The sequence below is a fragment of the Psammomys obesus genome, unplaced genomic scaffold (genome assembly GCF_907164565.1).
Source record: "Psammomys obesus unplaced genomic scaffold, mPsaObe1.curated_primary_1811, whole genome shotgun sequence".
NCBI lineage: Eukaryota > Metazoa > Chordata > Mammalia > Rodentia > Muridae > Psammomys > Psammomys obesus.
The window spans coordinates 13,203,769-13,230,964 of NW_026596131.1; the positions used below are offsets into that span (position 1 = coordinate 13,203,769).

The following is a 27,196-nucleotide window of genomic DNA, read 5'->3' on the forward strand; positions in this document are numbered from 1 at the left end:
AACCAGTAACCAGCCACCTCCTTCACCTCATTCTCTTATTACCAAGCCACTCCCACCATGGTAGACCACACCCCCAAACTGTGAGCCACAGTGAACCCCTCCTCTAAGTGGCTTTTGTCAGAATGCCTGAGCACATGACCAGGAGAGGACACCCAAGCAAGCCACTGAGGAGAGGACATTTGGGAAGGCCAGATTCAAAGAGAGAGGAGGGTGGGGGAGAGAGGAAAAAAAGGAGGGGGGGAGAGTGGAGAGAGAGAGAGACAGAGAGAGATCAGGCCTTCCCGCCCTGGGGAGCCGATGGGACAGCAACTGCAAACCCTCGTCGCCAGAGTTTGGGGAGCTAAGGCCAACCCCAGCTGGCATCCAAGCAGGGAACTGCAAACGGGTGGAAAGACTGACCTTGTAGTTGATTCTGCCCTTGGCCAGGCGAGGGATGAGCCTGGCCACGTTGTAGAGGTCGTTGATCAGGCCCTCGATCAGCATCAGGAAGCCGCTCTCTCCACCCATCTCCAGAGACGGGTTGTAGGTCAGCCCCTCTTCATCCAGCTCCATGCGGATCTCAAACAGGGGCGCGATGTTCTCCTGAAACAGGTCACAGGGCGCTCGGTACCCCAGCCGCACCAGATGGCTCCAGCTAGTGCACAGCTAGCTACCCCCTGCTGCTGCAGCATGCAGACTACTTCAGCCAGGGGCACGGCTACAGGCTCAAGGCCAGCAAGAGCTGTCTGGGGGAGGGTGGGGATGGGGAAGGCAGGCCCCTGAGCCCAGCGCTGCCAGGCACCAGCAGTCTGGCCTTGGGAGAGTTGTTTCATAAAATGGGGTGACAGCTGCCCTCCGCTCCTCGTTTCTGCAAGGTCAGGGGTGTAGATGAGTCCTTGTACCCCCGAGTGCCTCCAGTGAGGCTGCAAAGCTACAGGTTACCAACTCTGTCGGGAGATGCCGCCAGAGTTCACTCTGGGACCCTTCCCCCTACACTGGTGACTCGTGTGTGCGCCATGGCCTGCAAGTGGCTAGGCTGTCCTTTCTTTGACCACCTCAGACTCAGGTCCCGTCACACCTGTGGCTGACAGGCTCTGAGCTCCCCGCTCTTCTCCTAGTTCTGTGTGACGAGGAGAGCTGTTTGCTGGTGTTGAGAGGCCTCCAGGGTGTAGATGGTTAGCCATCTTGGAGGACGGCCAGGCCTCTCTGAGGCTGCCTCCTGCGGTGGGCCACTGGGAACTCTCTGGCAGTGTCAGGGAGGGACCTTTGTGGCTTTGATGGCAACTCCCCTTGTCATCTTTATCTCTGGTGCTTGGAAACAGCGTGGGGCTGCCTTGTGGACCAATGATTGGGGGCAGTGTCTTGCTTGCATCACAGAATTTTAGGTCTGCAGTTTGTCATGGCTGTGGTTGACATGAGTCTTCCAACAGCCCTACGTGGTGGGCAGAATTCTGGTCAGGAGGGTGGATTCTGGCCACCAGGGACTTGAGGCTGCAAGCTTGTACCTCGTTTGCCCTTTCCCTCGTCCTCCGTGAAATGCTACGACATAAACACGTGCTCCGGAAGGGCCCCGTGTCGATCTTGGACTTCCACTGTCTACAACTCACCCGGTTGTAGGTATTCTGCTACAGCAGCCAGAAACAGACTAAAGACAACTGCTGAGCAGAGATGGAGGTGTGTGCAGGCTCCCACGTGACCCAGCTGCCCTCTGTGGCTTGTGGGTTAGGCCCTCGAGATGCCACCAACCTGTCCTTTGCTGGGCTCTGTGGGTCTCTGCCTCCTCTTCCTGGCAGCGTTTGGGATCATGGGGGAACGGTCGCATTACAGTGCAGACCGGAACCGTCCCCAGGGTGGCAGTGTCTGGCGATGATGGGCCCGTGACAACTCTGACCTCATGAACGGACCAATCTGTTGATGGGTTTGTAGCGTAGAGTGTTTGGGGAGAGGACCTTGCTATGGAGGGGAGCTCCCCCTTATTTCCTGGCTGCCACAGTGTGAGCAGCTTTGCTCCATCTCGGGCCCATGCTTTGGGGCTCTGCTCCCCACAGCCCAGGAGCGATGGACCAGAATGTCGAGACCATGAGCCAAACTAAGTCCCCTCGCCCCACTCTGAGGTTGCTTTTGAGGTTCTCCGGTGTTTTGCCAACAGCAGCAGTGTGCTGACGGGCAGGCATTGTAACAAGGCTGGGGAGGGGTTGTCCCCTTGGAGCACGCAAGCCAGTGGCACCTTTGATACCGAGTGATGAAGCTTAGCTGCTGCCATTTTGGGGAAGGCAAAATTCTGTCCCATTCTCACAAGGAGGGACAGGAGTGCCTAGCATCACCTGGCAGCAAGGTGGGGACATTTCCTCACATCTGCTCAGGTCCTGTACAGTGTGTTTGGTTATGGCCTATGTCACGTGACTGGCTGTCCTGAGGGCATGGGGACTGGCTGTTTTCTGCCATGCAGGAGCTTTGGTTTTAAAAGCTGGGCAAGCTGGTTACCACACTTTAATTAAGTCTGTTAATCCATAAGACAGCCTGCCCTTTCACCAGGCAAATCTGAAGCATAGACTCCAACACAGATCTAACTTTTACATACACACACATACACACACACACACACACACACACACACACACACACGTGTGTATGCGTGATAACTTACATCCATCGTCATATTGTTTATCAGGTAATTTAGAGACTTTCGGATGAAGCTGTCAAATTTGTCCAAGACCATGCCGTCAATATAATTGACATAATCCTTCCAGGGTTGGCTGGTTGTATCTGCTTTGAAGAGTTCTGCATTTTCCTGCACACAGAGCGCAGTGTTGGCTGGGGCTTCACAAGCACACCCTTGGCTCTCTTAACCCATCCCAGGACAGGGGCAGCACCCTTGTTTCTGTCTGTTTGCTTCAGAGATGCCCAAAGTAGGCGTTTAAAGCCCCTTGGATATTTTGAGCTCTTTCCCCACAGAAGGTCTCCTGCATACATTCCTGGAAGGTGCGCCTCTGCTCTCTTAGCTTTCAGCTCAGGCATTCCCCTCCTCATAATGGCCGGCCTTGAGCACCCACTATTCATCCTGGGCTGGGACTCCTATCCCTGCCCAACCACATTCTCTTTAGCAGCCTGCTGTGCATGTCACCAGGGGCACAAGTGAGGATTTCAGGTGGCTTTGGTCTGTATTCTCTTTTTTAGCCTTTGTGCAGCTGTACCTCTGACACTTGACAGTATTATCTGGGACAGAGGCTCAATGCACAGGGGGTGGACAGATGGACGATGTTGATGAATGGGTCAAAGGATGGATGGATGGATGGATGGATGGATGGATGGATGGATGGATGGATGAATGGATGGGTGGGTAGATGGGTGGATGGGTGGATGGGTGGATAGATGGTTGGATGGATGGGTGGATGGTTGGATGGATGGGTGGATGGGTGGATGGCTGGCTGGATGGGTGGATGGTTGGATGGATGGGTGGATGGTTGGATGGATGAGTGGATGGTTGGATAGACAGGTGAAAGGGTGGGTAGATGGATACCTGAGTGGATGGGTGGGGGAATGAATGAAGAGGTAGATGAAGGGAAGGATAGATGGATGGAGGAAGTACATAATAGATGGGGGAAGGACAAATGGGAGAACCTTTAAGACACTGAGGGCTATAGGTGAACACAAAGCTGAACGTAACTCAGTCTGTATATTGTCAGGCAAAAGAGAGAGAAGAGAATAAGAGCTCAGGCAAAGGAGAGAGAAGAGAACAGCTCAGGCAAAGTAGAGAGAAGAGAACAACAGCTCAGGCAAAGGAGAGAAGAGAACAGCTCAGGCAAAGGAGAGAGAAGAGAACCGCTCAGGCAATGTTAGTGTGGGGCAGAAAGAGATGGCTCAGGTGGCTGAAACGGCAGTGGATGGATGTGGGCAAAGCCTGGCACCCAGGCAGCACAGTCTCAGCGAAGCGGAAACAGGGGAGGTGGCTCTTCACGGCTCCCTGGCCTCCATCTCAGTCTGTGAGCTCTGCCCCCTTGGCTGCGCTTCTACCAGAGACACCCACTTTCTAGACAGCACAGTGGTGGGTACCCCACCTGCCCACTGACACGTGCTGGCTGTGATATGCCGCATGCACACATGCAAGGACTCCTCAGGCCCATGTGTCCACGTCCACACTCACGGGTGGGGAACCCTTGGGGGCTACACGGAAGCTCACAGCAGGCTGTCCCGGTTGGCTGGGGGTGAAGCTGTCACCAGCACACTCGGACCTTAGCACAGGTGCTGTAGTCACGCCACACTGTGCTCTGGAGCACAGGCGTGTGACAACAAGAACCAGGTTGGAAGCACCAGGACAGCCAGCGGCTCTTGGGTCAGGCCATCTTGGACAAAAGCTCCTAGACCCTGTGGCCATTAGAATACTCGTCACCTGTCATTTTAGTAAGATGCCCAGCTAGGTCTCCTCTCTCTCTCCCCTCCACGAAAAGCAAGCAGCTTCTGAAGGACTCCCCCCACCCCCGGGGCGGGGGTCCCCTTACCGCAACCATGGCTTGGATTCTCATGCCAGCATCCTTGACAGCAGCGTAGCGCTTGTTCAGGTTGGCCACCCTCCCGTCCAGGTCCAGCAGGGCGTCCTTCTTGTTGTCCTTCCTTTCAAACAGGGGATTAGCCGACCACTCCTGCAGGGAGACCACAAGCCGGCCCTTTTAGAGAGGGCACTCTTGGTCTTGCCCCTCCTCCACGTTCCCATGGGTGCCAGCCTCCCTGTCTCTGGCCAGCTCTCCCTGTGCACCCTGGGACCGTGAGCACTTCCTGTGCTTAACTTCCTGAGGTGAGTTCTTGGGCCAAGGGGCTGGGGGAGGAGAGGGCATGAGTGTGCCATGTAAGTGGAAACTGAATTCAAAACACAAACAGTGGTGAGCGGCGGCTTTGCTCCAATGTTCGTGTTTTAAAACTTTTCTCTTTTATTTATATGTGCGTGTGTGTGCCCGCTTGTCTGTGTGTACACCGAAGCATGTAGTGCCCGAGGGACAGGAGAGGGCATCGGCTCCCCTGGCGCTGGGATGAGAGGCGGTTTCGAGCCATCCAGTGTGCGTGCTGGGGAACAGAACCCTGGTCTCCTGAGGGAACAGCAGGCGCTGCTGACTGTTCTTCCAGGCTGGCTCTTCCTGCGTGCACCTGGGTGGGCCCCTGCCTCGGCGTCCCCTACTTCCGCTCCTGAGCACATCAGGATTGAAATGCTGAGCCCGCAGCTGGCCACAGCTGGGTCTCCCCAAACCCTGCATGTGCGTGCCCGCTGGAAACATATGATGAGGCTGTGTAACCCAGAACTTAAGGGAGGAAAGATTTTTTTAAACGCTTTCTGGTCTGGGGAGGATAAAGCCCTGTGTGAGCATGACAGCCTCAGCCTGCATCCCCAGCGCCCGTGTGAAAGGTGGCTGCTACGGTGTGTGTGTCTGCCAGCCCATCGAGGGGCTGGGGCAGGGACAGCTGTACCTGGACTGTACTGGCCAGCCAGTCTAGTCAACCTGCAAGATCCAGCTTTAGACCCAGCTTCGGGAAGCTGTCTCAAAGGTAAGATAAAGCGATTGAGGAAGACACTGGCTCCTAACCTCTTTTCTCCACACGTGTACACACGAACACACACACACACTCACAACTTGCCTTTGAATACACAGCCACAATGTTTTGCAAACTGAGGCCATTAAAAGCCACCCAGGGAGGCTGGAGTAGGGTCTCTCAGCTTTCTGGAACTCGCTTAAGGTCAGAGAGCTTAAGGTCTTTGCTACCCAGCAGGGAGCCCCTTCTCTGGCCACCGCTTGTTCTGAAGTGCCAAGCCTGGCACAACCTGGCACAGCGTCCGAGGCAGCCCGCTCACCTGCATGGCCTGCGTGATCCCTTCTATGTTCTGCCTGGAACCGCCTGGCACAGCCTGGCACAGCGCCCTCGGCAGCCCGCTCACCTGCATGATCCCTTCTATGTTCTGCTTGGCACAGCCTGGCACAGCGCCCGAGGCAGCCCGCTCACCTGCATGGCCTGCGTGATCCCTTCTATGTTCTGCTTGGCCTTCTGCATGCGGTTCTGCACGTTGTACAGCACCTCCCGCATCTCCTGGATGTACTGAAACACACCTGTAACACAAGCGTAGGCGTCGGAGCCCAGGCACCCGGCCAGCGAGTGCTCTTCTCGGCATCCCCGGGGTTCCGAGAGAGGGCCAGCATCAGCGACGGGCCCTACACAGGAGTCACTTCCCTGGCATGACACTAGGCCACTGCTGAGCTAGGTCTGCTCTGCCAGATCTGCTCAGCTAGGTCTGAGGTTCCTGCCTCGCCCCAGGCTCCTGAGACTGAAGCCCCTTCCCAACTGTGAATGATTGGGAGGAGGCAGCAAGGGACCCAGGGCCCGGGGGCGTGACAGAAAGAAAAAAGAACTTTTTTCTTCTTTCTGCAGAAAAAAGTCTAGGGTCCCTCATGTCATAGACATGGCGACAGTCGGTCCCACCTTCCAGTTTAGAATGTGGAGCACGGTGGGGCCCGAATGGTGGTTAACGGCACAGCAAAGTCGAGGTAGGAAGAAAGTGGCAGTGCGTGGGCTCATTAAGACTCGGAGGGCACCCAGGGGGGCAGCTAGGGTCAGAGCCTCATTTGCCTGTCCTCCCTCTCCTCCAGCTTCTGCCCTGAACAGCGGCAGGGCAGAATGTCCTGTCTGTTCCACTGACTTGCTGTGCGTAGGAGGCAGACACGAGGAGGGGAGGGCCAGGCTGGGGGGGGGCACTCAGGGAATGGCCGGACCCTTGGCAGCTCCCCAGGGGTCTTTGCCCAGTTGTGTGAATGATGTGGGCTTTATGGACTGGGCAAGATGACAGCAGCTCAGGCCACTCTCCGAAGCCCGCAGGCAAACCTGACTGTGCCGGAGCATCAGGGCACGGAGCAAACCCTCAGAACACAGACGGCCTAGGCACCTTCGCTGTTCCAGAACAACGTCGTCTCGGCACTCATCAGCTTCACGTCGATGGCTTCCAGTTCCGACTTGATCAGGGGAAACTCCACGTCCATCACTGTGGTCTTTATCTGCGGGAGATGCCATGGGAGCTAAGAGTTTGGTCCCAAATCTGATTTTTAAACTGCCTAGAATTTAACAGCACTCAGGGCCTTTCACAGACGCCGCTAAACCAGCTACCACTTGTCATCATTCTCTTGGGAATTATTTCTAAACTGCACGCCCAGGGCTGCAGAGTCCACTGGTTAAGGGTGTGCGTTTACTCTTCTAGGAGGACCCAACTTCGATTCCTAGCACCCACGTCAGGCGGCTCACAGCCGATCCTGCTGCAGCGGATCGGACGCCCCGGCCTCCGAGGGCACACACATGCTGTGCTGGACACACACGATTGCAAATAGAGTCCTAAAAGTTAAAATAAATTGTATCCCATTCTGATTTCTCAAGTGAGCCTTAACCGGAAGGATCCACATGGATGCTCCATTCTTCCTCATCTACGTCATGCGGTAGAAAAAAGTGATGATGGGGTTGGAAGCGTGACAATTGCTTCTGCCTGCAAAACCTCCTCTGGGCCAGGAATCGAAATTCCGAACTCCAGCGACGTCGTGGGGAGCCATGTCTGGGGAGAAGTCAAGTCTGTTTACCACAGAACAGCGCCTGCTGTCTCTGCTCCACTCTGCCTTGTACCCCACAAAGCAGCTGCTCCTTGAAAAAGTGAGTTCACAAAAGGGAACAAAAAAATCAAAAGTGACCAAGGGAGGGGGAACCGTCAGTCAGGGTTCATCTGTGACACACAGGACAGTGGCAGCGTCCTTCCTTGGAGGGTGCGCCCCAAGATAACCTCATCAAGAGCCTCTCATCAGTGTCTATAACCAGAGCCGGCGGGTGGACGTCAGGGGAGCAGTATGCACCGGCTCTAACTGCTAGCTTCTCGTGTGCCCCTGACGAAGCTGTGGGGCCCAGCGGTCTTCCATCCTGAGGACAGGGTCTCCATGGAAAGGGCTCGCGCTGGCTACAGTCCACAGACTATCTTGGCTCACTTCCTGTTAATTAGCGCTTCTGCTGCTGTGGTGAGGCACCTCGACTAAAAGCAGTTTGTGAGGAAAGGGTTTACTTGGCTTGCGCTTCCAGCTTCCATGTCACTGTTCGTCAGGGGAGGGAGTCAGGACAGGAACTCAGACAGCAGGAACCTGGAGGCAGGAGCTGATGCAGAGGCCGTGGAGGGTGCTGCTTACTGGCTTGCTCAGCCAGCTTTCTTATAGAGCCCAGGGCCACCAGCCCAGGGACGACACCGCCCTGTCAGTAGCTAAGAAAACTCTCTACAGGCCTGCCTGCAGCCTGATCTTACGGAGGCGTTTTCTCAACTGAGGTTCCCTCCCCTCAGATGAGTTGAGCTTGTGTCACATTGACATAAAACCAGCTGGCACACCATCCTCTGGCTTCCGTTTTCTCTCAACTCTGTGCTCTGCTCCTGGAAGGAAGCATCCTGTGCCGGGAGGCCGCTGGTATGAAGAAAGTGGGGTTGAAGTTCATTTAAAACAGACGCTGGTATTTTGAAGTTGCAGTGCCAATAGGCAAGTCAAAATTAAAACTTTTGTTACATGGGGGGGGGGGGGCGCGTGGGCGCCTGAGTCCACACATCTTAGTCAGAGGACAGCTTGCAGGAGTCAGATTTCTTCTGCCAAGTGGCTCTTTGGGGATCAAACTCGGGAAATAGGGTGAGAAGCTCTTGCTTTGACCCAGGGTCATCTCCTCAGTCTGTTTGTTTTTTGTTTATTTTTTGAGCCAGCATCTCATTCCTCAGCCCAGGTTGGCATCCACAGCGATCCTCCTGCCTCCACCTCCTGTGTGCCCGTACTACAGGTGTGCATTGCATCTGGCACCGTTTTATTTATTTTTCCTTTGAGATATGGTGTCGGCTCTGTGGCCTAAGCTGGCCCTAACTCACAACCTTCCTCCTGTGTCGCTTTCTAAATGCTTGGATTGCGGCTGTGTGCCACCGTGCTTGCCTAAACTCTGCTGGACTCATTTCAGGTACAGTTCAGCCACGACCTCATTCTTTGCTGGTTGGAGTGTGTGTGTGTATGTGTGTGTGTGTGTTGGGGGGGCACTGAATTGTGGTGTGTAGCTAGTCCCTGGGGCTACTCTGGTGCCAACCTCTGTTAGGCACGCCATCGGCGAGCTTCCTCACGGCAGAGGCGGCGCTGCCCTCCTTGCCATTCTTCACATCCCTGCTGCTCAGTGCTGTCCCAGATGGCACCCAGCAAGGGCCAGCCAGATAAGGGTGGACCCATCAGGGTCCTCCCGGTGAGGGTGGGCTTCCCTAGGCTTTGATGTCATCGGCAGAACGGAGGTTGAGACGGGAGGAATTTGCCCCCTTCTCCTGGCTCACTGCCTGGGGCATTTGGTCTCCTCCTGGTCTTGTGTTTACACTGCCGGCCACCCCGGTCCTCAGGCTCTGGACTGGGTTACCACAGGGTCCCTTCCTGGTCGACAGCTACCAGGTGGCGCACTGTGGCCCTTCCAGTCTCCGTAACTGTTCAGCCGATCCTCGTGATGAACCCGGAGAGCCCTGGGCAGCACGCAGCCATTAGCCAAGGACAGCAGTGGCCTTTAGAAGCTGGACAGGCCCAATAAACAGCACCCGTGCCCCTCAGCACTCCTGTGGGGAACAGGTTACACACTTCGGAGCTTGGGAATGAAGACATAGGTCTGTGTTGTCCTGGGCTGCCTGGAGTGTGGCTCTAGGTCAGAGGGGCCATGGGGAGCCTGCCTGTACCCGGCCTGGCCCACTGCCCTCTGGCCGGGGGACCACAGTACCTGGGATTGCTTGTTCCAGACAGATATAAACCTGAAAAAAATCATCTTAGCGGTTTAGCTCGTGGCTTCTCAAGTTTCATTCTGAGGCTGGTGTAATTGTTTCGGGGCCCTGTGGCGGGGGAAGACGTCACGGGAGTGGGAATGTGAAGCAGAGGTCACCTCATGGTGACCAGAGAACCACAGAGGGAGGAGCTGGAGCCCCAGTATTGTCACCGGTGTCCTAACTCCCACCTCCTGATGGTGCCATCCCATCCAACAGTGCCGCAGACTGGGGACCGAGCCTCCGATACCCGGCCAAACTGTACCATTGCCTTTCCCGGTCTATGGGTAGAATGCAGGAGTGGGCAGGCATGTGAGCTGGCCACTTTGCCCCAGGGACCATGGTTCACCCACAGGCTGTTTCTGTTGCCAAAGTGGAGTATCCTCAAGGCCAATCAATGCCAGGGGGAGTGGGGGACTCTATTTGTGCGTGTTGGCTGTGCCAGGACCCCAGATCAGTGGGATCGGGGAGTCAAGGAGTTCTTGAACCACACAGATGAGGGTGCTGGATTCTCTCCTCATGCAGCGTCCCCACCAGCAGCTGGGAGATCCGTCATTCCAGAAGGCGCCCCTCCCCGACTTGAACAAAGTAGTGGAAGTGAGGTAGGATGGTGTAAGAGCTGGGCGAGTTAGCCAGAGCCCGGCAGAGGCGGAGCTTCCAGGCATGATTAATGAAGGACATAATTGAATACACGGATGTCCCGCCTGAGGCAGCACCAGCTCACTCACCTCATTGTACCAGCCGACAATGAGCTCCAGGTTGCCCACGAACTTCCGGAAGGTTTCGTTGTCCGAGAAGAGCTTCTCTGCACTGCTTGGTATGTCCTGCTGCTGCTGGAAGTTCAGGTACTTGACTTCTCTCAGGACCGCCACCAGCTAAAGGTCAGGAAGAGCAGGGGACCCGTCACAAGGTGACCCCACACGGTGGGACCCACTGCCCCAGGCTTGTCACGGCCAGGGACTGGATGGGTAAGCCCGACAAAGTGTGACGTCATCACCATGGGCCGATGATGTCATCATCCTCTTATCTCTACCCTGCCTGACCTGAGCTATGGAAAGGTTTCCTTAGGAGGTTTCCCTGGGTTCCCCCCCACCCCCGCCCGATAAGCCTCATGGGCCTCTTGTGGAGCAGGTAAGGACCCCACCATTTTACTCCAGGCAGTAGCACACACAGCAATCTTCTTAACTGCTCCCTGGTGCTGCTGGAGTCAGCCTCCAGCATGGTGAGCCTGGGGCTCTCCCCTCCCTTTCCCAGCCCCGCCCCCTCCTCCCTCCCCGGCACACCGGGGACCCACCGCCTTGCTGAAGTTGACTTGGATGAGGTTGGAGAAGGGGTCGCGCTGGATGAGCGGCTGGCCCAGGTTGAAGTGGCAGTCCTGGCCCACGCCTCCCACCCACTGATGGTAGATCTTCTCCCGGTAGCCTTTCAGCAGCTCCATCATCTCGTCGTATTTCTCATAGACCAGCTTGGCCTCCACACTGGACATGACCCTAGTCAGAGGTGGGCAGAGCAGTGAGGTGCTAGGCGTTCACCGACACTTCCCTTACGGGTCTTTTCAGTGCTCCCATCAGGTGCTGCCAGACCTCAGGGTGCTGAGGCAGGCTACCAGCTACCTGTTCCTCCCAGTGAATGTACTGCCAGGTGATGCCTGGGCCATCCATGAAAGGCAGATGTCTTTAAAAGAGGAAGCGTCCTGAGCAGGTCAGCACAGCCCCACAGCTGAAACAAACACCTCAGGAGGCCGCGGTGCAGGAGCCCCGGCCACTCACAGCTCTGTTTGGAACTCACAGCTTCCTTCTCAGCTTGGGACAGACTAGACTGCAGCCAAGCCAGCATGGGGGGGGGGCATCCCACAGAGTGCCTGCTTCCCAGCAGCAGCCTCTGCCAGTGCTCAGCTGCTGCAGTCCACTGTAGAGTGCCCCTTCCTCCACAGCTTGCTCGGAAACCCCAAGCCCAGGCCTAGGGACTGCTTTGCTCTAGCAGATGGGAAGGCTCAGGGTGGACCTCTTCGCTCCTCTCCTCCCTCCCAGCCTGGCGAGGGACTCACGGGTGGTCAATGTGCTTCAGGTGTTTCATGGACACCTCGAGCCGCTCCTGCAGCTCCAGGCTCCACTTGAGCTGCCCCGCGACCGGCGGCATGTTCTTGTGGATGGGCGGGATCTGGCCGTTGGCGGAGGCCGCCATCTGGGCGTCGTACATGAGCTTGGCGTTGTCCAGCTCGGTGTTGAACAGCTCCAGCATGACCGAGTACCTGGGCACCACCTCGCTCAGGATCAGGGGCCGCTCCAGGAGGCCCCCGCACATGCACAGGAGCTGCAGAGACACGGAGGAGGAGTGAGGAGGAGGTGCACCGCCGGCCAGCCGTAGTCCCTGCTTCCCGCCCTGGCCCCGACAGGGAAGTGACAAACATCAGGACTGTGGAGACTTGGGCCTTATTGAAACAGGGACTCCAGGGGAGACTTTCTCAGCGTGGCAGCTGTTAGAGCCTGTGTGGTCCCACGATGCCATATGTGGGGGCACCGACTTGGAAACTGGCAAAGGCCAGGGCTGGGGAGAATTTATTCCAGACCCGGAAGAAAGGAGGTGTGAGCGCTTTCCAACTCATCTGTGGAACAGCCCCAGGCTGCATCCGGATGGGTGTGGGGGCTCCGATAGCCAGAGGGAAAATGGCTACACTCATAAAAACTCATCCTCAGGCCAAGGGGTGGCTGCACGGGGACAGCAGCTACTTGGCATGCATGCGCGTGAGTGCGTGCACACATCTGTATCTATACACTCCCGGTATACACACAGGAGGAGGGGCTGACCACAGGGAGGAGGAGACTAGGAGGGGCCTAATGTCTGAATTCCCCAGGTGTCTGGGATTCATAAGAAACACGCAGGGTTCCCCAGCTCCTAACTTCTCCCTAGCAGGAGCTCACAGGCCCATGTGGGGCTTAGACTGGCTCCAGGTTTTGGCTTGGAAAATGCAACCCTCACTAAAAATGACCTCTGAAGACTCAATGTGACATCGAGGAAGGGAAGGGAAATTTCGGTCCCCTCTGAAAATAGAATGGAGTGGTGTGGTTCTGCAGAGGAGGCAGAAGCTGGGCACTGTCGCAGACCCTCCCTCCCTCCCTCCGTGGTCACCCGGAGCCACATTTCCTTTTATGAGGTTGACGCATGACAGCTGGGGAAATGGGCGTAGGATCCTCCCTCGTCCTTGCTCTTTTCCAGTTTCTAGTCTTTTCCTGCACGTATTTTGGCCTCTGGTTGCAGGGAAGGAAACTCCCTTTATCTTCTGCAAGGAGGTGGTCACAACGACAAGGCTCTAGAACTTTCCAGGTCGGGAGTGACACACTGGTGACAGCCAGACCCAGCGTCAGGGACACACAGGGATGGCAGGAGGTGATCCCTGAGGGTCTCCCCGCCCCAGACTGGTCCGTCTCACTCAGGTCATCATAAAGTGAGAATCTGAGTTCGCATGAGGAAGGGAGCCCGGGATAGGCCAGCTTCCTCATTTGGAGTAAGTGGTCTGCCTGCCTGCCTCTCACTACAGCACCTCTTCATGCCTTGGTCAGTGGACCAGATACTCAGCCTCTCTGTTTTTTCTGAGCCCGTTTTCCCTGAGGCCCGTGTGATCATTGCTCTTGGTTGACCACGGCCTCCTACTGGGGGGGGGGGGGGTTGCTGACAGAGACGCCCAAAGAATTAGTGAGGCACACGCCTGGGTAAGTTTCATCCAGACCTTTCCGGAACCCGAGCTATACTTGGTCATTTCTAGGCAATTGCCACACCTCTTCCTCGCCTCTGGCTCCCACTTGCCTGGGCTGAATCGGCAGTGGGGGAGAGAGCTGTCACCCTCTCCCACACACCTCCCATCCACCCCATTGCAACACCACATGACGTTTCCCTCCTGCTTTAACAAGTGTCACTGAATAATTTACCACAGCTGTGGAAACACGGCATTAATCAGCATTCATTGCTACTTCACCCCAAGTCCAGAGCTAAGCAACCTGACACCCCCCCCTTGCACCAGCAACCCGCTCTTGAAGGCCTCTCGATGCTCCTGCATTTGTACTTATAGAAAAAAAAAAAGGGTAAAACAGCTCAGGTGAGGTGCACCCAGCTCTACCAGAGAGACCCTGGTGTTCCAGTGTGAGAGCTTCCTGAGTGCCCTGCTGAGGCCCAGGAAACCCAGCCCTGACAACAGAAAGGTGTCCATTTCCCCGAGGTGCCCAGGCCGCTCCGAAGGCCTTCCCTGGGGGTGTTCACTGACGTGTGCTGATATGCAGGCTCTCCACCCGGCTCGGCGTTTCCTTCCCTAGGGGGCTGGCCCCACAGCCATGCATGGCGGTCCCCCACCTTTGCGGCCGACTCAATGGAGGTGCAGTCGTCAAAGGCTTGGCAGAACATGGTGGCCAGCCTCCTGTCCAGGTCTTGGATTTTAGTCTCGAAGTCACTGTAGTCATCATCAAAGCTCTACAAGAAAACGAGGCGGGGTGGTTAGGCAGCAGAGCAGGTAGCTGTAAACCATCGCCAGGCTGGGAGAACTCGAGGCCAGGTGAACATGGGGCCGACTGCACAGCTCAGGGGCGGAGGGTGGCCCCGGGCCGGGATCTCCCCCTCCCTGGCCCCACATCCCGTGGGTTGGCATAGGAACGGCAGCTTCCACACCTTCAGCGACAGCTTATTAAAGCCCTTGACTCCCCCCATCGTCACTCCTTGTGCCAGTGCCAGTCCCTGCTACAGACTCACCGAGTCTCCGGGGTCCAGAGGGTCATATTTGCATTCGGCGAAGACCTTCACCAGCTCAAAGACCTCGTCGTAGATCTGGTTCACCAGGTTCCCCAGGATATTGCCTCGCACGCCCCCAAGCTCGATCTTCTCCAGCTTCAGAAATTCAATGGCCGTTTTGTAAAGGTCCTAGCATGGGAAGAAAGAGTGAGAACCATCAGCTTTGGTCCATGGTCTCCAGGGAGGAAGTCAAGGGTCCGGGGACCTTCAGTGGAGCATCGAGGAGAGCTTGAGCAGTGTGCCCAGGGGCGCCACGGGGAGCTGCACACGGGGCATGCGAGGGTCACGTGTGGACTGTGCTCTTCAGCGCCCGTTCAGCACAGCCATTTCTAGAAGTGAAAGGATGGCGCGGGAGTGGGGGTGGGGTGGGGGGAGCTCCTTCAGGAATCACCTCTGCATCAGGGGAAGCCGGGCGGGCGGGGGTGGGGGTGAAGCCTGGGATCTGGTCTAGATCCCAAGCTGGCCGGCCTCTCTAGATGCTCGCTCCAAACTCTACCTCCTCAGGCCTGGAAGGTGCTGGGAAGGCAGCTGAGCCCCAGGCTCTCTGTCCCCTGGAAAGCATCCAGCATGGGTGGACACTGGCACCCAGCGCAGGGGCTCTCCCATGAGGAACCCCCATTGCAAAGCTTTCCCTGGCTATGCTGGCCCATGGCAATTCCTTCCCAGAAGATAGATGCTTCAAGGTTGTGACCTTCATATTTGCCCCCTCCCCCATCGGTTAATGCTTGTGACACTTTTTTTTTTTTTTAAAGATTTATTATTTATACAGTGTTCTGCCTCCATGTGCGCCTGCAGGACAGCAGAGGACACCAGATCTCACTATAGATGGTTGTGAGCCATGTGGTTGCTGGGAATTGAACTCAGTTTCCTTTGGAAGAACAGACAGTGCTCTTGACCTCTGAGCCATCTCTCTGGCCCTACTTGTGACATTGTTTCCCCAACAAGGTCCCCTGTAGTTCTTGAGGACAATGAGCATTATGGGCTACTTCTGTCCTTCATCCCCTTCCTCCACGACCCTGTCATCTTCTTGACTCTTGGCTCTCATGTAGTTCAGGCTGGCCTCAAGCTTACTATATGCTTGATGACCTTTGAACTCTGGATCCTCCTACCCCAGCTCCCCAAACGCTGGGACTGCATGTGTGTGCCGCTGCACTCAGTCCCCGCTGAGCCAGAACTCTGGGCCCTGGGCGTGCCAGGCGGGCACTCTGTCAGCCACATTTGTGGCTTGCCCTCTTTCTAACGGATCAAGGACCACACAGGAGAGCCTAAACGCCAGTCACCCCAAACAGAGGATCACAGCATAAAAGAGCAAGGCGGGGTGGGGTGAGGAGAGAGCTCAGCTGCACAAACACAGACTTGAGTTCAAACCCTCGGCACCTACACAGAAATCCGGGCACGTGTGGGGTGCCCGAGGGATGGCTGGGGGGAGGGCACTTGCTGCTCTTTACAAAGGACCGGATTCCCAGTACCCTCGTGGCAGCTGGAGGCCGTCCAGTTCCAAGGGGATCTGATGCCCTCCCCTGGCTCTGTGGGCACCTGATGCTCGAGGGGCACACACACACACACACACACACGCAGGCAAACGCTCATACTCTGGGTTCAGAGAGGCCCTGCCTCATGTGACTAAGACGAAGCAGGATAGAGCAGGAGGCCCGGTGTCTCCCGGCCTCTACCCAGGCACACACACACCTGTTTACATGTGTGCTCACAACACACACGTGTGTTAAATTACACCAAGGCTCCCTTGTCCTACCCAGCTGGAGCCCCCCACCCCTCACTCCCATTCTTCAATTTTCACTCGCTGCCTGTCACTCCACGCTCACACACGGCTGGAGCCAGGGAGAAGCCGCTGGGTTTAGACACGAAGGCCTGAAGGCCACGCTGAGATTTTCCTAACTAGGAGACGATTGTGGACCCCCCCCCCCCCAGGTGATGAAGTCCAAAGTTAGGAGGTGGGGGCTCTATCGCTGACCCCAGCCCCAGGAGCCTCTTCTGGGGGAGCTTGAAGGCGAAAAGGACTGGAATTCCAGCTTTACCTCGATGGTCTGAACTCGGTGGAAGAAGGCATTCATTCGGGAGAAGGTGAGCGATGAAGGAAATTCCCACAGCACCGGAGGCCTGTCCTTTTAGAGGAAAGAGGGGGACGGGAAGGTGAGGGAGAGAGGAGGCCAGAGCTGCTTCCTCTTTTCCCACCCACCCACCCACCTGTCGGGGTGCCGAGGCCCAGGCTCCACAGGGTGCCGGTACCTTAAAGAAGATCTTCATGTTTGTGCAGCAGAAGTCGTAGGCATGGAAGAGCTCCTTCAGGACACCCACAGACATCGAGATGCCCACCAGGACCTCCTCTATCTCGCCCTGCAGGCCCTTCAGCACCTCATCTGGGCTCAGGTAGGCTCTAGTCTAGGAGGAGGAAGAGACGGGCATCCTAAGACATCTTTGAGGAGCCCAAAGGCAGGATCCTGGGATGGTGGGAGCAGGAAGCAAGCATCCTCCTCCCCTTCCTTTTCTCCTTGTTCCTGATGGAGTACCGGCTAGCAAGGCACACTGGGAAAACGTCTGGGAGATGACCCCCGCCCCCACAGGCTTCACTCTGGCTGGGGACCTGGGAGGACTGGAGCGTGGGGGAGGGCTGGGCTGGGGACAGGTGTCACCATCTCGATGATCTGGTTGCAGAACTCCCGGAGGATGACGATGACCCTGGAGGGCGTGTTGTAGTGCTCCGAGGTGGCCCAAATGAAGCAGATAGTGCTCAACACCTTGACGATGAAGCTGGGGAGCTGGGAGAGAGGGCCCGGGTTGCTGCAGGGGGCTGGCCTGGGCTGCCGCCATGTCTCCACGGGGCACCCGGGGCCTCCAGTTGAGGGCTCCCCGGGGAAGCTGGACGCCTCGTGCTTGCCTCCCCCATCCGCCCAGCTGGTCCTCCCTTGTCAACGCACCAAGGTGAAGTCTGCCTGCTCCATCTCTTCCAGCAGGATGCGTAGGGGCTTCAGGTACAGGACGATGTCATTGGCTTCCTTCAGGCCTAAGCATGAGGGACAAGGGGCAGTGCTGAGGGGCGAGCTGGCGAAAAGTGGGCAGCTCTAGGGGGTTTCAGGGTCCTGCCCGGGTGTGGGCTGGGAGGCTGCTGTTGACGGGGGGGGGGGCATAACTCCCCAGAGTTACGACAGTCCACAGAGCCCTCCCTAAGGGCCCAGTGCTCCGCAGATGGTGTCTGGCTCACCTTGGGTGACGTTCATGTAGACGTTCTGCAGGGCTGGCCAGTAGCAGCTTTTGGCTTTCTCCAGGATCTCAACTATCTTGTTTACCTTGGGCCTGTTTAGCTGAGGACAGAAGAGCCCCGGCGCTCAGTCAGCCCTCAGGTGAGGGCTGCCTGACCTGGTGCTAACAGGGCCGTGGAACAGGCCAGGAATGTATCTTGGGGTCCCCGGGAGGGCAGCACCCAGCCGACCACTGTCCAAGTGGGAGAGTGAGGGCTCGGCTGCTGGGTGGAGTGAGACCCTACCTGCTCGTGGATGCACTGCAGGTTCATGAGCCGGGCGTCCCAGAACTCGAATTCCACTCGGGGCAGCGGATGCAGGCCGTCCAGCAGGGCCTGAGCCGAGTCCTTGCTGAGTACATCCCGGATCTGATGGGACCAGTCGATGATGATGGTCTCGATGGAGTGCAGCAGCGAGTTGTCCAGGGAGGAGGGGATCCTGTCAAGTGCAAGGTCAGGGTGATGCTCCTGTGGCCACACACACGTGGGCTGCCTCACCACTGGGAGGAAACACACACACACACACCGAGCACCACAAGCAGCCTGCCAGCAATAAACTCCAAGCTACCATAGCCACTGCTACTGACACAACCAGCGTCACCATCACCACCGCAACCGCTGCCGCCACCACCACCAGCATCACGTCTGATCTCCTGTCCCTGGCCCATTCCTACTGCCTGAGGGAGGCTGAAGCTTTTTCTTCATTCCCAGGGAATGAGGAATGAGAGCTTTCAGAGATGCCCAAGGGGCCAGAGGCCAGGATAGAGCCCACACAACATAGCCTATGTTGGGGCTTAATGGACAGTTCCTAGAGGACCAATCAGGATGGAACTTAGGAGCCGTCATTCAATAAGGGTGTGTGTGTGTGTGTGTGTGTGTGTGTGTGTGTGTGGACAAGTTCACAGAGCTGTGTTTTCAGAGTCTCACATGCCAGGGCAGTTTAAGCTCCTTGGCCTCTGGATGGCACAGCTGCTATTCCTTGACTCACACCTTCCTGTCAACCGTCCCTGCCAACTCCCTCCATAGTCTTTCAGCGACAAAGCCAGCGTGTGGGATTGCGCCCTGGAGCTGTGCAGGGGTTAGGAGAGGAAGAATCGGTGTGGTGGGCCCTTTCCTGTGTACAGATACTGTTGGGTGATTGGAGCCGGGGCTCCGAGGGCCCCGTATGTGCTCCGCTGTGCTGTGCCTGGCTGTGGATTTGGCGCCACCTCACGCGCCATCCCGCATGCAGTTGGGCCCCTCAAGGCTGTCGAGGCACCGAACCCGTCCGTAGCCCATCTGTAGTTCACCGCCCTGGCTCCCATCCTTCCGCTCCGGCTGCCACCCACCTCTCCATGGACTCCAGCGTGCCGTCCAGGCTGCCCAGGTGCTCCGGGATTGGCAGCAGGGTTTTCCCCTTGATCTTCCCTCCCATCACAAACATCTCGTTCTTCAGCCTGTGGACTTGCTTAACAATGTCTTCCGAGACCACCCGAGGCCAGCCGTCCCTGTTCTCAGTCTGGTTTAGCAGGGAATAGAGGACCTGGAAGGAGACGGGATGGTGATGGCCTGGCTTGGCCGCCTTGAGCAGCTGGCTCTCCCCTGGAGGAGGGGGAGGCCTCTGTGGCCATAACGATGAGCAAGCTAAACCTGTCCTTTGAAGAGGTCTTGGATCAGGGATGGCCCAGCCACCTGAGTGTCTGAACTGTCAGCACTCCATAGCACACGTGCCACACACCTGGCAGGAAGTTTAGGACAAGGGCTAAGGTAGGCTGGGTTATATCCCCAAGTGACATGCATAATCCCATGCCTGTACCTTACATGTGACAGCAGCTGGAAACAGTCACGTGTGCATATGTCACACGAGCATTCGTGAATCTGTATAGAGGTCACAGGCCAGTGTGTTTTCCACCTAGTTTTCCAAAGCAAGGTCGCTTGCTGAACCTGCAGTGTTTATCGCCTGGACTAGCTGGACAGCATGTCAACGAGATTCCCTCCTGTCTCCTGCCTCCAGGCTCTGTGATTACATGATACCATGCCACGCCTTGCTTTCTAGATGGTGCTAGAGATAGGAATGTCCACCCTTTGTTGGTGCAGCAAGCCCTCTGCCCACTGAGCCATCTCTGTCCAGCTGAATATGGTCTTTAAGGAGGCATAAGGTAAATAAGCAGTCCGGGCCCTAACCCAGCAGGACTTGGGTTCTCGTAGAGATGAGGACACAAAAATCCACTCCGCAAGGGACCAGGAAAAGGTGGCCACCTACAAGCCAAGGACAGAGTGTTGTGGGAGGGGGCCAGCTGACCCCCAACCTTGGGCTTCCAGCTTCAAAAGCGTCTGGGATTACAAATGGCAGCTGAGTGGACTGTGGCCCGCCAGGCTTCCCAGTCTTGGCTTCTAGGCCCTGCTGAGCAGCCTCCTGGCATCACATTTCATTTTGAATAAGCACAGGCAGGTCCTTGTTCTGTGCTGGCTGGGAGGACCCTGCTAAGGGTGAGCACGAGGGCATGGTAGTAGCACAGAGGTAGAGAAAACATAGTGCTATTCGCCCTTTTTAACTCAACAGTCTCAGAGCTAAGGAAACCATCTACTGGCCCTTGGGTGGCCCAGGCTGGGGCTGCAGGGACGTGGCATAGACTGCCGCCAGTGGGAGAGGGGGACTCGAATGCTGGCAAGAGGGCACGGCTGCTGAACCCCTGCCACCTCCCCGGAGCGGGTCTGTCTGCGTTTCCAAGCGGCTCTTAGGTGAGGCCACCGGTGCACTGCAAGGCCTTGGGGCCTCTTCAGCTCCCCCCACCCCCAGGCTAGGCACACACACCTCTTCCACTACAGCAATCAGCTGCTCCACAGGCGTGGGGCTGATGTCCCCATAGATGAGGCGGGCCTTGAAGTTGTCCTTGGTGATGTTCTCTGGCTTTTTCTTGATGAAGTAAACCCCTTTGGACTTGAGGGACTCAGGGAAGCCCAGGCAGGGGATGATCATGCCAGAGGGATTTAGTGTCAGCACCAGGATGAGGTTGTCCGTTTTGTCAAAGAATTCTGTGAACAGGGCTATGTTCTCCTCCGCTCCGATCAGTTTGCTCCACTTGTCTATCTTGAACTTGAGGAGCATAGATGACACAGTCTCCAGATACTCCAGTCTGGGGTCTGGTATCATTGTTGTATTGTTTATTCCTTATACCACAGCCCTCTGCAGAACAACAACAACAAAAAAAACAGATAGCAGCTTACTGCTGGGCTTCCAGAACCCCACAGATTCCCCATCCTAAACGAGCCAGTGGAAGGGGCTCAGGGACCTTTGTTGTTTTTATCTGTGCCTCTTCCTGCCCTGGTGCGGGCCCATCAAGTAAAGGATGTGCAATTGTGTTATTGTGACCATAAAGTTAAGCTGGAAGAGACAGAGAAGGACACTGGGGGAAAAGAGAAGAGAGTACATCAGTGTGGGAGTGGGTCAGGCAGAAGGGAAGAGGGATGGGGCGAGCTGAAGAGGAGGAAGGGTACCGAGATCCACCTCTGGCCTCCACGTGTGTGCACGTGCACCTGCACACGTGTGCACACAAGTATGGGCTGCTCAGATCTTTTGTGAGTAGGTCTCAGCCTGTGCTAGAACTGGCCATTGCCAGTGTCGGCCTTTGCAGGCAAAGCCAAGGCTCTAAGCTGTGGAGACGTTATCCTCAAAGCCGTCATCTCACACCGCAGCTGGCGCTCAGCCCCGGCCCCATCCGAGCAGAAAGGCGCAGTGTGGCACTCAGTGACCCAGGCCTTTCCGGGAGCCTACAGCTTCTCTGTGACAGGTTGCAAGATCGATATACAAAGTGAGAAAGAGGACAGGGGAGGGGTGGGGAGGGAGAGGAAGTGGGAGAGGGGAGAGAGAAAGAAAGAGTGGTGTGAGCCACACCTGATTTGGGCCCACGTGTGAACAAGCGGAACAATGCAGGGGATCCCTGAAATGATGTGTGTGGAGTACCATGGCTGAGCTAGGCCCTCCTAGCACCATGACATGATTTGAGAGTAGGCACTGGAATGTGAGTGTTTAGGGGCGTCCTCCTCCGAGGCTTGCTAAGTTGAGGTTGCAGGAGCACCCCCTCTGGCTTACAGATTTTGTAAATTTGGGGTTTCACAGCTGGTCTCATCTCAAATCCGCAGCACCACTTCCTGGGGTGCTGGCCAGGAGGTGGCAGTTTCTAGCACTGAGCCATGAAGTGCTTCTCCGGCCTGTCCCTGAGACTGGTAGGCTTGAGGCTGGGCTGGCTCAGGGGCTACGGGGAGTGTACCAGGAAGCCTGAGTGAGGAAGGAGTGGGGTCATGGCAGCCAGCTTGCTGACCTGAAGGTCAGCTCCAAGCGTGAACAGGGACAGAGCTTGGTGAGAGGTTAGTCTGTTGCCAGTCAGGACCTGGGCCCTACCCTGTGTGCCAAGGCTCCTCCGCTCTTCCCTGACACCCTAACCTGGTTCACAGCTGCTCACCGGATTCAGACAAGTGCGTGCTTCTGTCAAAGAGTCAGGGAGTCCTTGCCCAGCGACGAAGAGAAATGGCCTCTTTCCTCGAGAGGCTCCAACTGCCACAGAACTTCTGGAGTGTCCTCAAGAACCTGGAACTTCTAGAACCTTCTCCTGGCTACGTAGGTCGTGCAGCAGATGGCTGGCCTAGCGATCTCACAGAAGCAGGGAAGGTCTGGGCTCAGAGCCCGCAGATGGCAGAAGGTGCTAACCCTCTCAGGACAGAGCGCCAAGTCCAGTTTTTCTCTGCAGAATGACCACTACCTGGGATTTTCATCTACTTTCTTAAGACCGTCTATTCTTCTCGAGCAAATAATTTTTATACAATGTTTTTTATATTTAATATAGTATTTCATTAATTTTTAAGAATGCCATGTAATGTATTTTGATCATTCTCCCCCTAACTCTCCCTAGACCTACTCTCTCCCCTCTAATTTCATGTCTTTTTTCCATTTGTTTTAAAACAAGCCCGAGTCCAATTTGTGCTGCCCATCCACCCTGAGTGGGGCTGTCCACTGGACCGTGCTTGACCTACCATGGACACAGTCTTAAAGAGAATGGACACTCCCTCTTTTTAACCAGTCTTGGGAGCCTCATAGTCCATTGCTGGTAGAATGACTCACCATCCGGGTATCATGTGTACACATAACAGCAACATTTTCAATTGTTAAGAGAAGTGTATTTAATCTCACTGTCCGAAGCCTGGCGCTCAGGATCTGCCCAGGCCTCCTTACTGTGCTGGGACCCTGCTCTCCTGGGGACCCATTCCAACACATGAAATTTTACCAAAGCCATAGTAGTTGAGTTGTCTTAATCTGGCCAGTTTGCATCTCCATGCACCTCTGCCTCCATCACATTTGTTCTGTTTGCACTCTGAGCAAGCGTCTTCCTCCATCAACCACATTCCACCTCTAGTGGCACCTTCTGGAAGATGCATGAGTGGCAGAGTAAAGGCCGGACCTTCATTTCCTGAAGGGTGTTCCTGGCACTCGGAGCTCCCCACCCCCAACCCCAGAGCAGGGGCAAGACCCAGGAGGCCGACTGTCACCACGGCTCTGCTGTGCTAGAGCCAGCCATGAGTCAAGCAAGAAAAGGAATCAGAAAGAAGAAACCTGCCCCTCACAGCGACACTATCCCAGAAATCCTGAGTTAACAAAGCCGGCCTGAGGAAGCCAGCAAGCCACCAGGATTTTATCTTCCTTTATGTGCTTCAGATGGTTTCTTGCTAGTTTGTGCAGGCTGGCCTTGGACTCCTGTGCCCAAGTGAGCCTAAGTTTCCGGAGCTGAAGACATTGCCACCATGGCCAGCTAGATCCAAGACTGATGTCTAAGAATCCATTGTTCTATACACTAGCAATGACCAGCATGGTGGTGAATTCAGAAAACAATTCTTATCTGGCTTCCTTACCATCCCCTAGACCAGTCTCTGAATGAGTGACCTTGGAAGGAGGTGACAGTTTGGTGACTTAGCCCAGTTTTGTGACTTACTCATGGTACTCTTTTGAGACTGACTCCCTTGAGCGGTGGCTTCTTACATGGTCCCAGCTAGCTGCAAGGGAGGCTGGGAGATGTAGTTTCTGGCTAGCATCCATGTGCCCTCTTAGATTCAGAAAGTTAGCTAAGCAAACAGATGAAGGCGATCCGATGGATGAGATGCCAGTTTCTCCCACACTGGTCCAGACTCCTCCTCAGAGCTCAAGGCGACTGTGAAAGCCTCTAAACCCAGTCCAGAGCCTCGCTCTGTCGCCTCAGCATCGCATGCACACCTTGGCTCAGTGCTGAGCCTCCAGCATATCCAGCTCTGTCCGTGGCCCTCTTCATTCAAGACCCTCTTGTCCTCCCTCAGCCCAGGACAGGCCTCACTTGGTTACTTCCATCTGGCCTTGTCACACAGGAGCACATATCTGTCATGGCGATAGCCATGTTGACACCGCCAACTTCCCGTTTTTAGGATGAAGGCCGCCCCCCTCCTTAGGGCCGCAGCTGAGCTCACCAGGCCTCTGCAGCCCCTCCTCCCATGCGTTCAGCTTCCTGGGCTCTCATCCAGAAGTGCTGCAATTTGCCGACCTCACAATCAGCCCGAGTTGCCGTCCTCCCTAATTCCTGGTGATAGGCACAGACACTCCAGGGTCTGGCACTGCGCCTGGGCCAGAGCAGGCCCTGATAATATCCCTGAAAGGACAGGCTCTGAGATGTCCTGCTGTAAAGACAGCTGTCAAACCTCACCCATCCCAGTGTCCCCCAAACTCACGGGGCCTCCAGAACCCCCCCCCTTGCAGCTCTGTCTCTGACTCCTGGGAATGAGAGACCAAACTTGCAGCCAGACCAACTTCTTCCCAAATCCAGCTTCCGTGGGGCCTCCAGCTTCCAAAGCCAGACGGGGCGGGGGAGGGGGGGTTGGCTCTCAGCTGGCTAAATACATGTGGGAAGGTATGAGGACCCGAGATTGATCCCCAGAGCCCAGGGGAAAGGGCTAGACATGGTGACACACACTTATCTTTTCGATGTGGTAGGGGCAGACAGGAGGGTTGCCGGAGCCCCTGGCCAGTCCGTCTAGCTGAATCAACAAGCTCCATTCAGAGAGACCCTGATTCAAAAGGCAAGGTGAGGAGCCACGGGGAACAGCACCTCATGATGACCTCTGACCTCCCTGGGCATACACACGTGAACACAGATGCCCTCCAACCACCCCCCACCATTGCAAGACTTTTCTCCTTCATAGGGAGTGGGCAATGTCCCCCCCCTCCAAAGTGCTGACACCAAACCAGAGCGCCCTCTCATCACAGCCGGGGAAACCAATGAGCTTACCGAACTCGCCATGGCGCACAGGCGAGGGGTGACCGGAGATGAGGGACCCCAAAGCAACCACAGTGGAGAGTCCTCAGGCAGAAGAGAGCGTGGCTTCACACAGCACCACAGACAACCGCCTCTTTCCCCTAGTCTTCCCCCAACTTAGTTCCTCCCCAGGCTGTGGGCAATTAGGGCAGAATTGCTTTCAACTGCTGGCAAGGGCTGGCTACTCAGCTGAGGGTCCTCTGACCCCACCCCCACCCCCTCTTTTGGTGAGGGAGTGTCAATCAATGAGCCCAGCTGCGGTGACCCTTTGCAAGCAGGCACAGCTGGGCCTACAAGATGGCTGTTCTGCTCTTGCAACAGCGTGGTACCATATCCATACACAAAATGAAAAATAAAAGACACCAAAGGGCTGGAGAGATGGCTCAGTGGATTAGAGTACTGTCTGCTCTTCCACAGGACCCAGGTTCAAGTCCCAGCACCCATACGGCAACTCCAGTTCCAAGGGATTGACTCCAATCCACATAAAATAAGAAAAATTAATTAAATTATTTTAAAAAATGCCAAAGGACACTCTGGGGTGGGGGACACAACAGGATCTTTACTCCATGGCTCTGCATGGCCCCGACTGCATGGCCCCGACTCATGATGGCACAGATTTGCCTCCGGTGCCATATCTTAGATCAAGTGGGGGCCTCTGGCTTTCCACGCATGCGTGCTGTCTGCCTCACGCCAGGCTGGGAGAAGAGGCCAGAGTGGCATGTGTGAGGCCACACCATCTCTCCCCTAGTTGGAGATGGATGGGCACACCAATGGCGTCCTTGTGCCAGGGCCACCAGCTGAGAAATCCGCCCTCCCCCTTCCATGTGGGGTGGAGGCGGAAGGGAGCTGAAAAGCTCTGCTTGTGGTCTGACGCCCCCTCCCCTCCCAAAGGGAGATTCACCCACCATTAACTCAGACAGCAGAGCCTGTGTGGGATGCTTGCAGTGCTGAGGAAGGGGTGGAGGGAGGCGGAAACGCAGGGGCTGGAGATTGGGGAATGGCCATCTGGGTCTGCCAGGCCCCCCTGCATCTGTGTTGGCCTGGTGGCATGTCCTCATGCTGAGGACAGCGAGTGCAAAGGACACACCCCACCCCACCCCCTGCCTGAAGTGAGGTGTCCTTGCCCCAGTTCTGAGCAGAAAGGAAGAGCCACACTCTAAGTGGCCAGGCAGGACAGTGTGACCTCAAGGACACCCCAACCTGGCCGGTATCCAGGACCACAGCATGCCATGGGTCTGCAGTCTTGGGGACCTTTCCTCATTTGGGGTCTCTACAGGCAGTTCCCCCAACAGATCAGTGTGAGGGCCTTGCCCAGCCTACCCAGAAGAGAGGGGCTGAGTCCTGTGTGGCTGCCCCTGGGGGGAGGGTGTAGGTCTGCATTAGTTACTTTTCTGGTTGCTTTGATCAAAAATCTGATCAGAGACCTTTAAGGGATGGGGGAGGGGGAGATGGATTATCCATGTTCATAGTTCGAGGGCAAGTCCATCATGGTGGGCAAGGCATGGCAGCAGGAGGTCAGCCACACCGTGGCTGCAGTCAAGAAGCCGAGAACTGGCAAGGAAGCGGGGCTCCTGGGCCCACCACCAGACGGTGATCTGTGTTCAGATACAGAAGCCGATGTGGAGTTTGAATGTGGAGTTTCACATTCAAACTCCATGGAACATGGAGGGTGGGAGGCGGGAGAGGGAGACAGCAGGACTCCTGTCACACTGCTCCAGCAGGCCCAGGACAAGGTCCTGGAGAGGCCATGGTTACGGAAGGCTGGGTAAGGAGAGCCTTGTCTACTGTGTAACAGCAGGAGTCTGAGCTGGGGGAGGGGGCAGGAAGGGTTGTCCTCAGGGATCTGGCAGAGGGCGTGGTCTGCTCTCAGCAGGGCTAGCATTAGCACCTTCAGGTCCATGGGAGCCCTCGCATCAGGCTCCTGGGACTAGAGACATGACTGCCCCTGTGCCTGCTCTCTCTTTCCAGCTCCCATCTGTATCTGTGAGAAGCTGGCTGAGGTACCTGGGGCTACCCATGGAGGATGGCCCAGCTCAGTTCTCAGCTCCCCAGCAGAGA

The 27,196-nt window shown here is 56.2% G+C and overlaps 1 protein-coding gene across 1 annotated transcript in view; it reads right to left on the reverse strand.

Annotated features, from left to right (window-relative positions):
* Dnah17 (dynein axonemal heavy chain 17) overlaps positions 1 to 20,961 on the reverse strand; it is a 96,470-nt gene extending 75,509 nt beyond the window's left edge. The window contains exons 1-18 of the mRNA XM_055592467.1: positions 20,623 to 20,961; positions 19,157 to 19,350; positions 18,075 to 18,267; positions 17,793 to 17,892; positions 17,509 to 17,594; positions 17,224 to 17,349; positions 16,820 to 16,972; positions 16,609 to 16,695; positions 14,534 to 14,701; positions 14,141 to 14,257; positions 11,844 to 12,109; positions 11,091 to 11,286; positions 10,525 to 10,671; positions 6,902 to 7,010; positions 5,968 to 6,071; positions 4,479 to 4,619; positions 2,627 to 2,770; positions 400 to 582 (exon numbers count right to left, since the gene is read on the reverse strand). Coding sequence (XP_055448442.1) covers positions 400 to 582; positions 2,627 to 2,770; positions 4,479 to 4,619; positions 5,968 to 6,071; positions 6,902 to 7,010; positions 10,525 to 10,671; positions 11,091 to 11,286; positions 11,844 to 12,109; positions 14,141 to 14,257; positions 14,534 to 14,701; positions 16,609 to 16,695; positions 16,820 to 16,972; positions 17,224 to 17,349; positions 17,509 to 17,594; positions 17,793 to 17,892; positions 18,075 to 18,267; positions 19,157 to 19,350; positions 20,623 to 20,961 — 2,853 coding nt within the window. The remainder of the gene's footprint in view (positions 1 to 399; positions 583 to 2,626; positions 2,771 to 4,478; positions 4,620 to 5,967; positions 6,072 to 6,901; positions 7,011 to 10,524; positions 10,672 to 11,090; positions 11,287 to 11,843; positions 12,110 to 14,140; positions 14,258 to 14,533; positions 14,702 to 16,608; positions 16,696 to 16,819; positions 16,973 to 17,223; positions 17,350 to 17,508; positions 17,595 to 17,792; positions 17,893 to 18,074; positions 18,268 to 19,156; positions 19,351 to 20,622) is intronic.
* Positions 20,962 to 27,196: the final 6,235 nt, after the last annotated feature.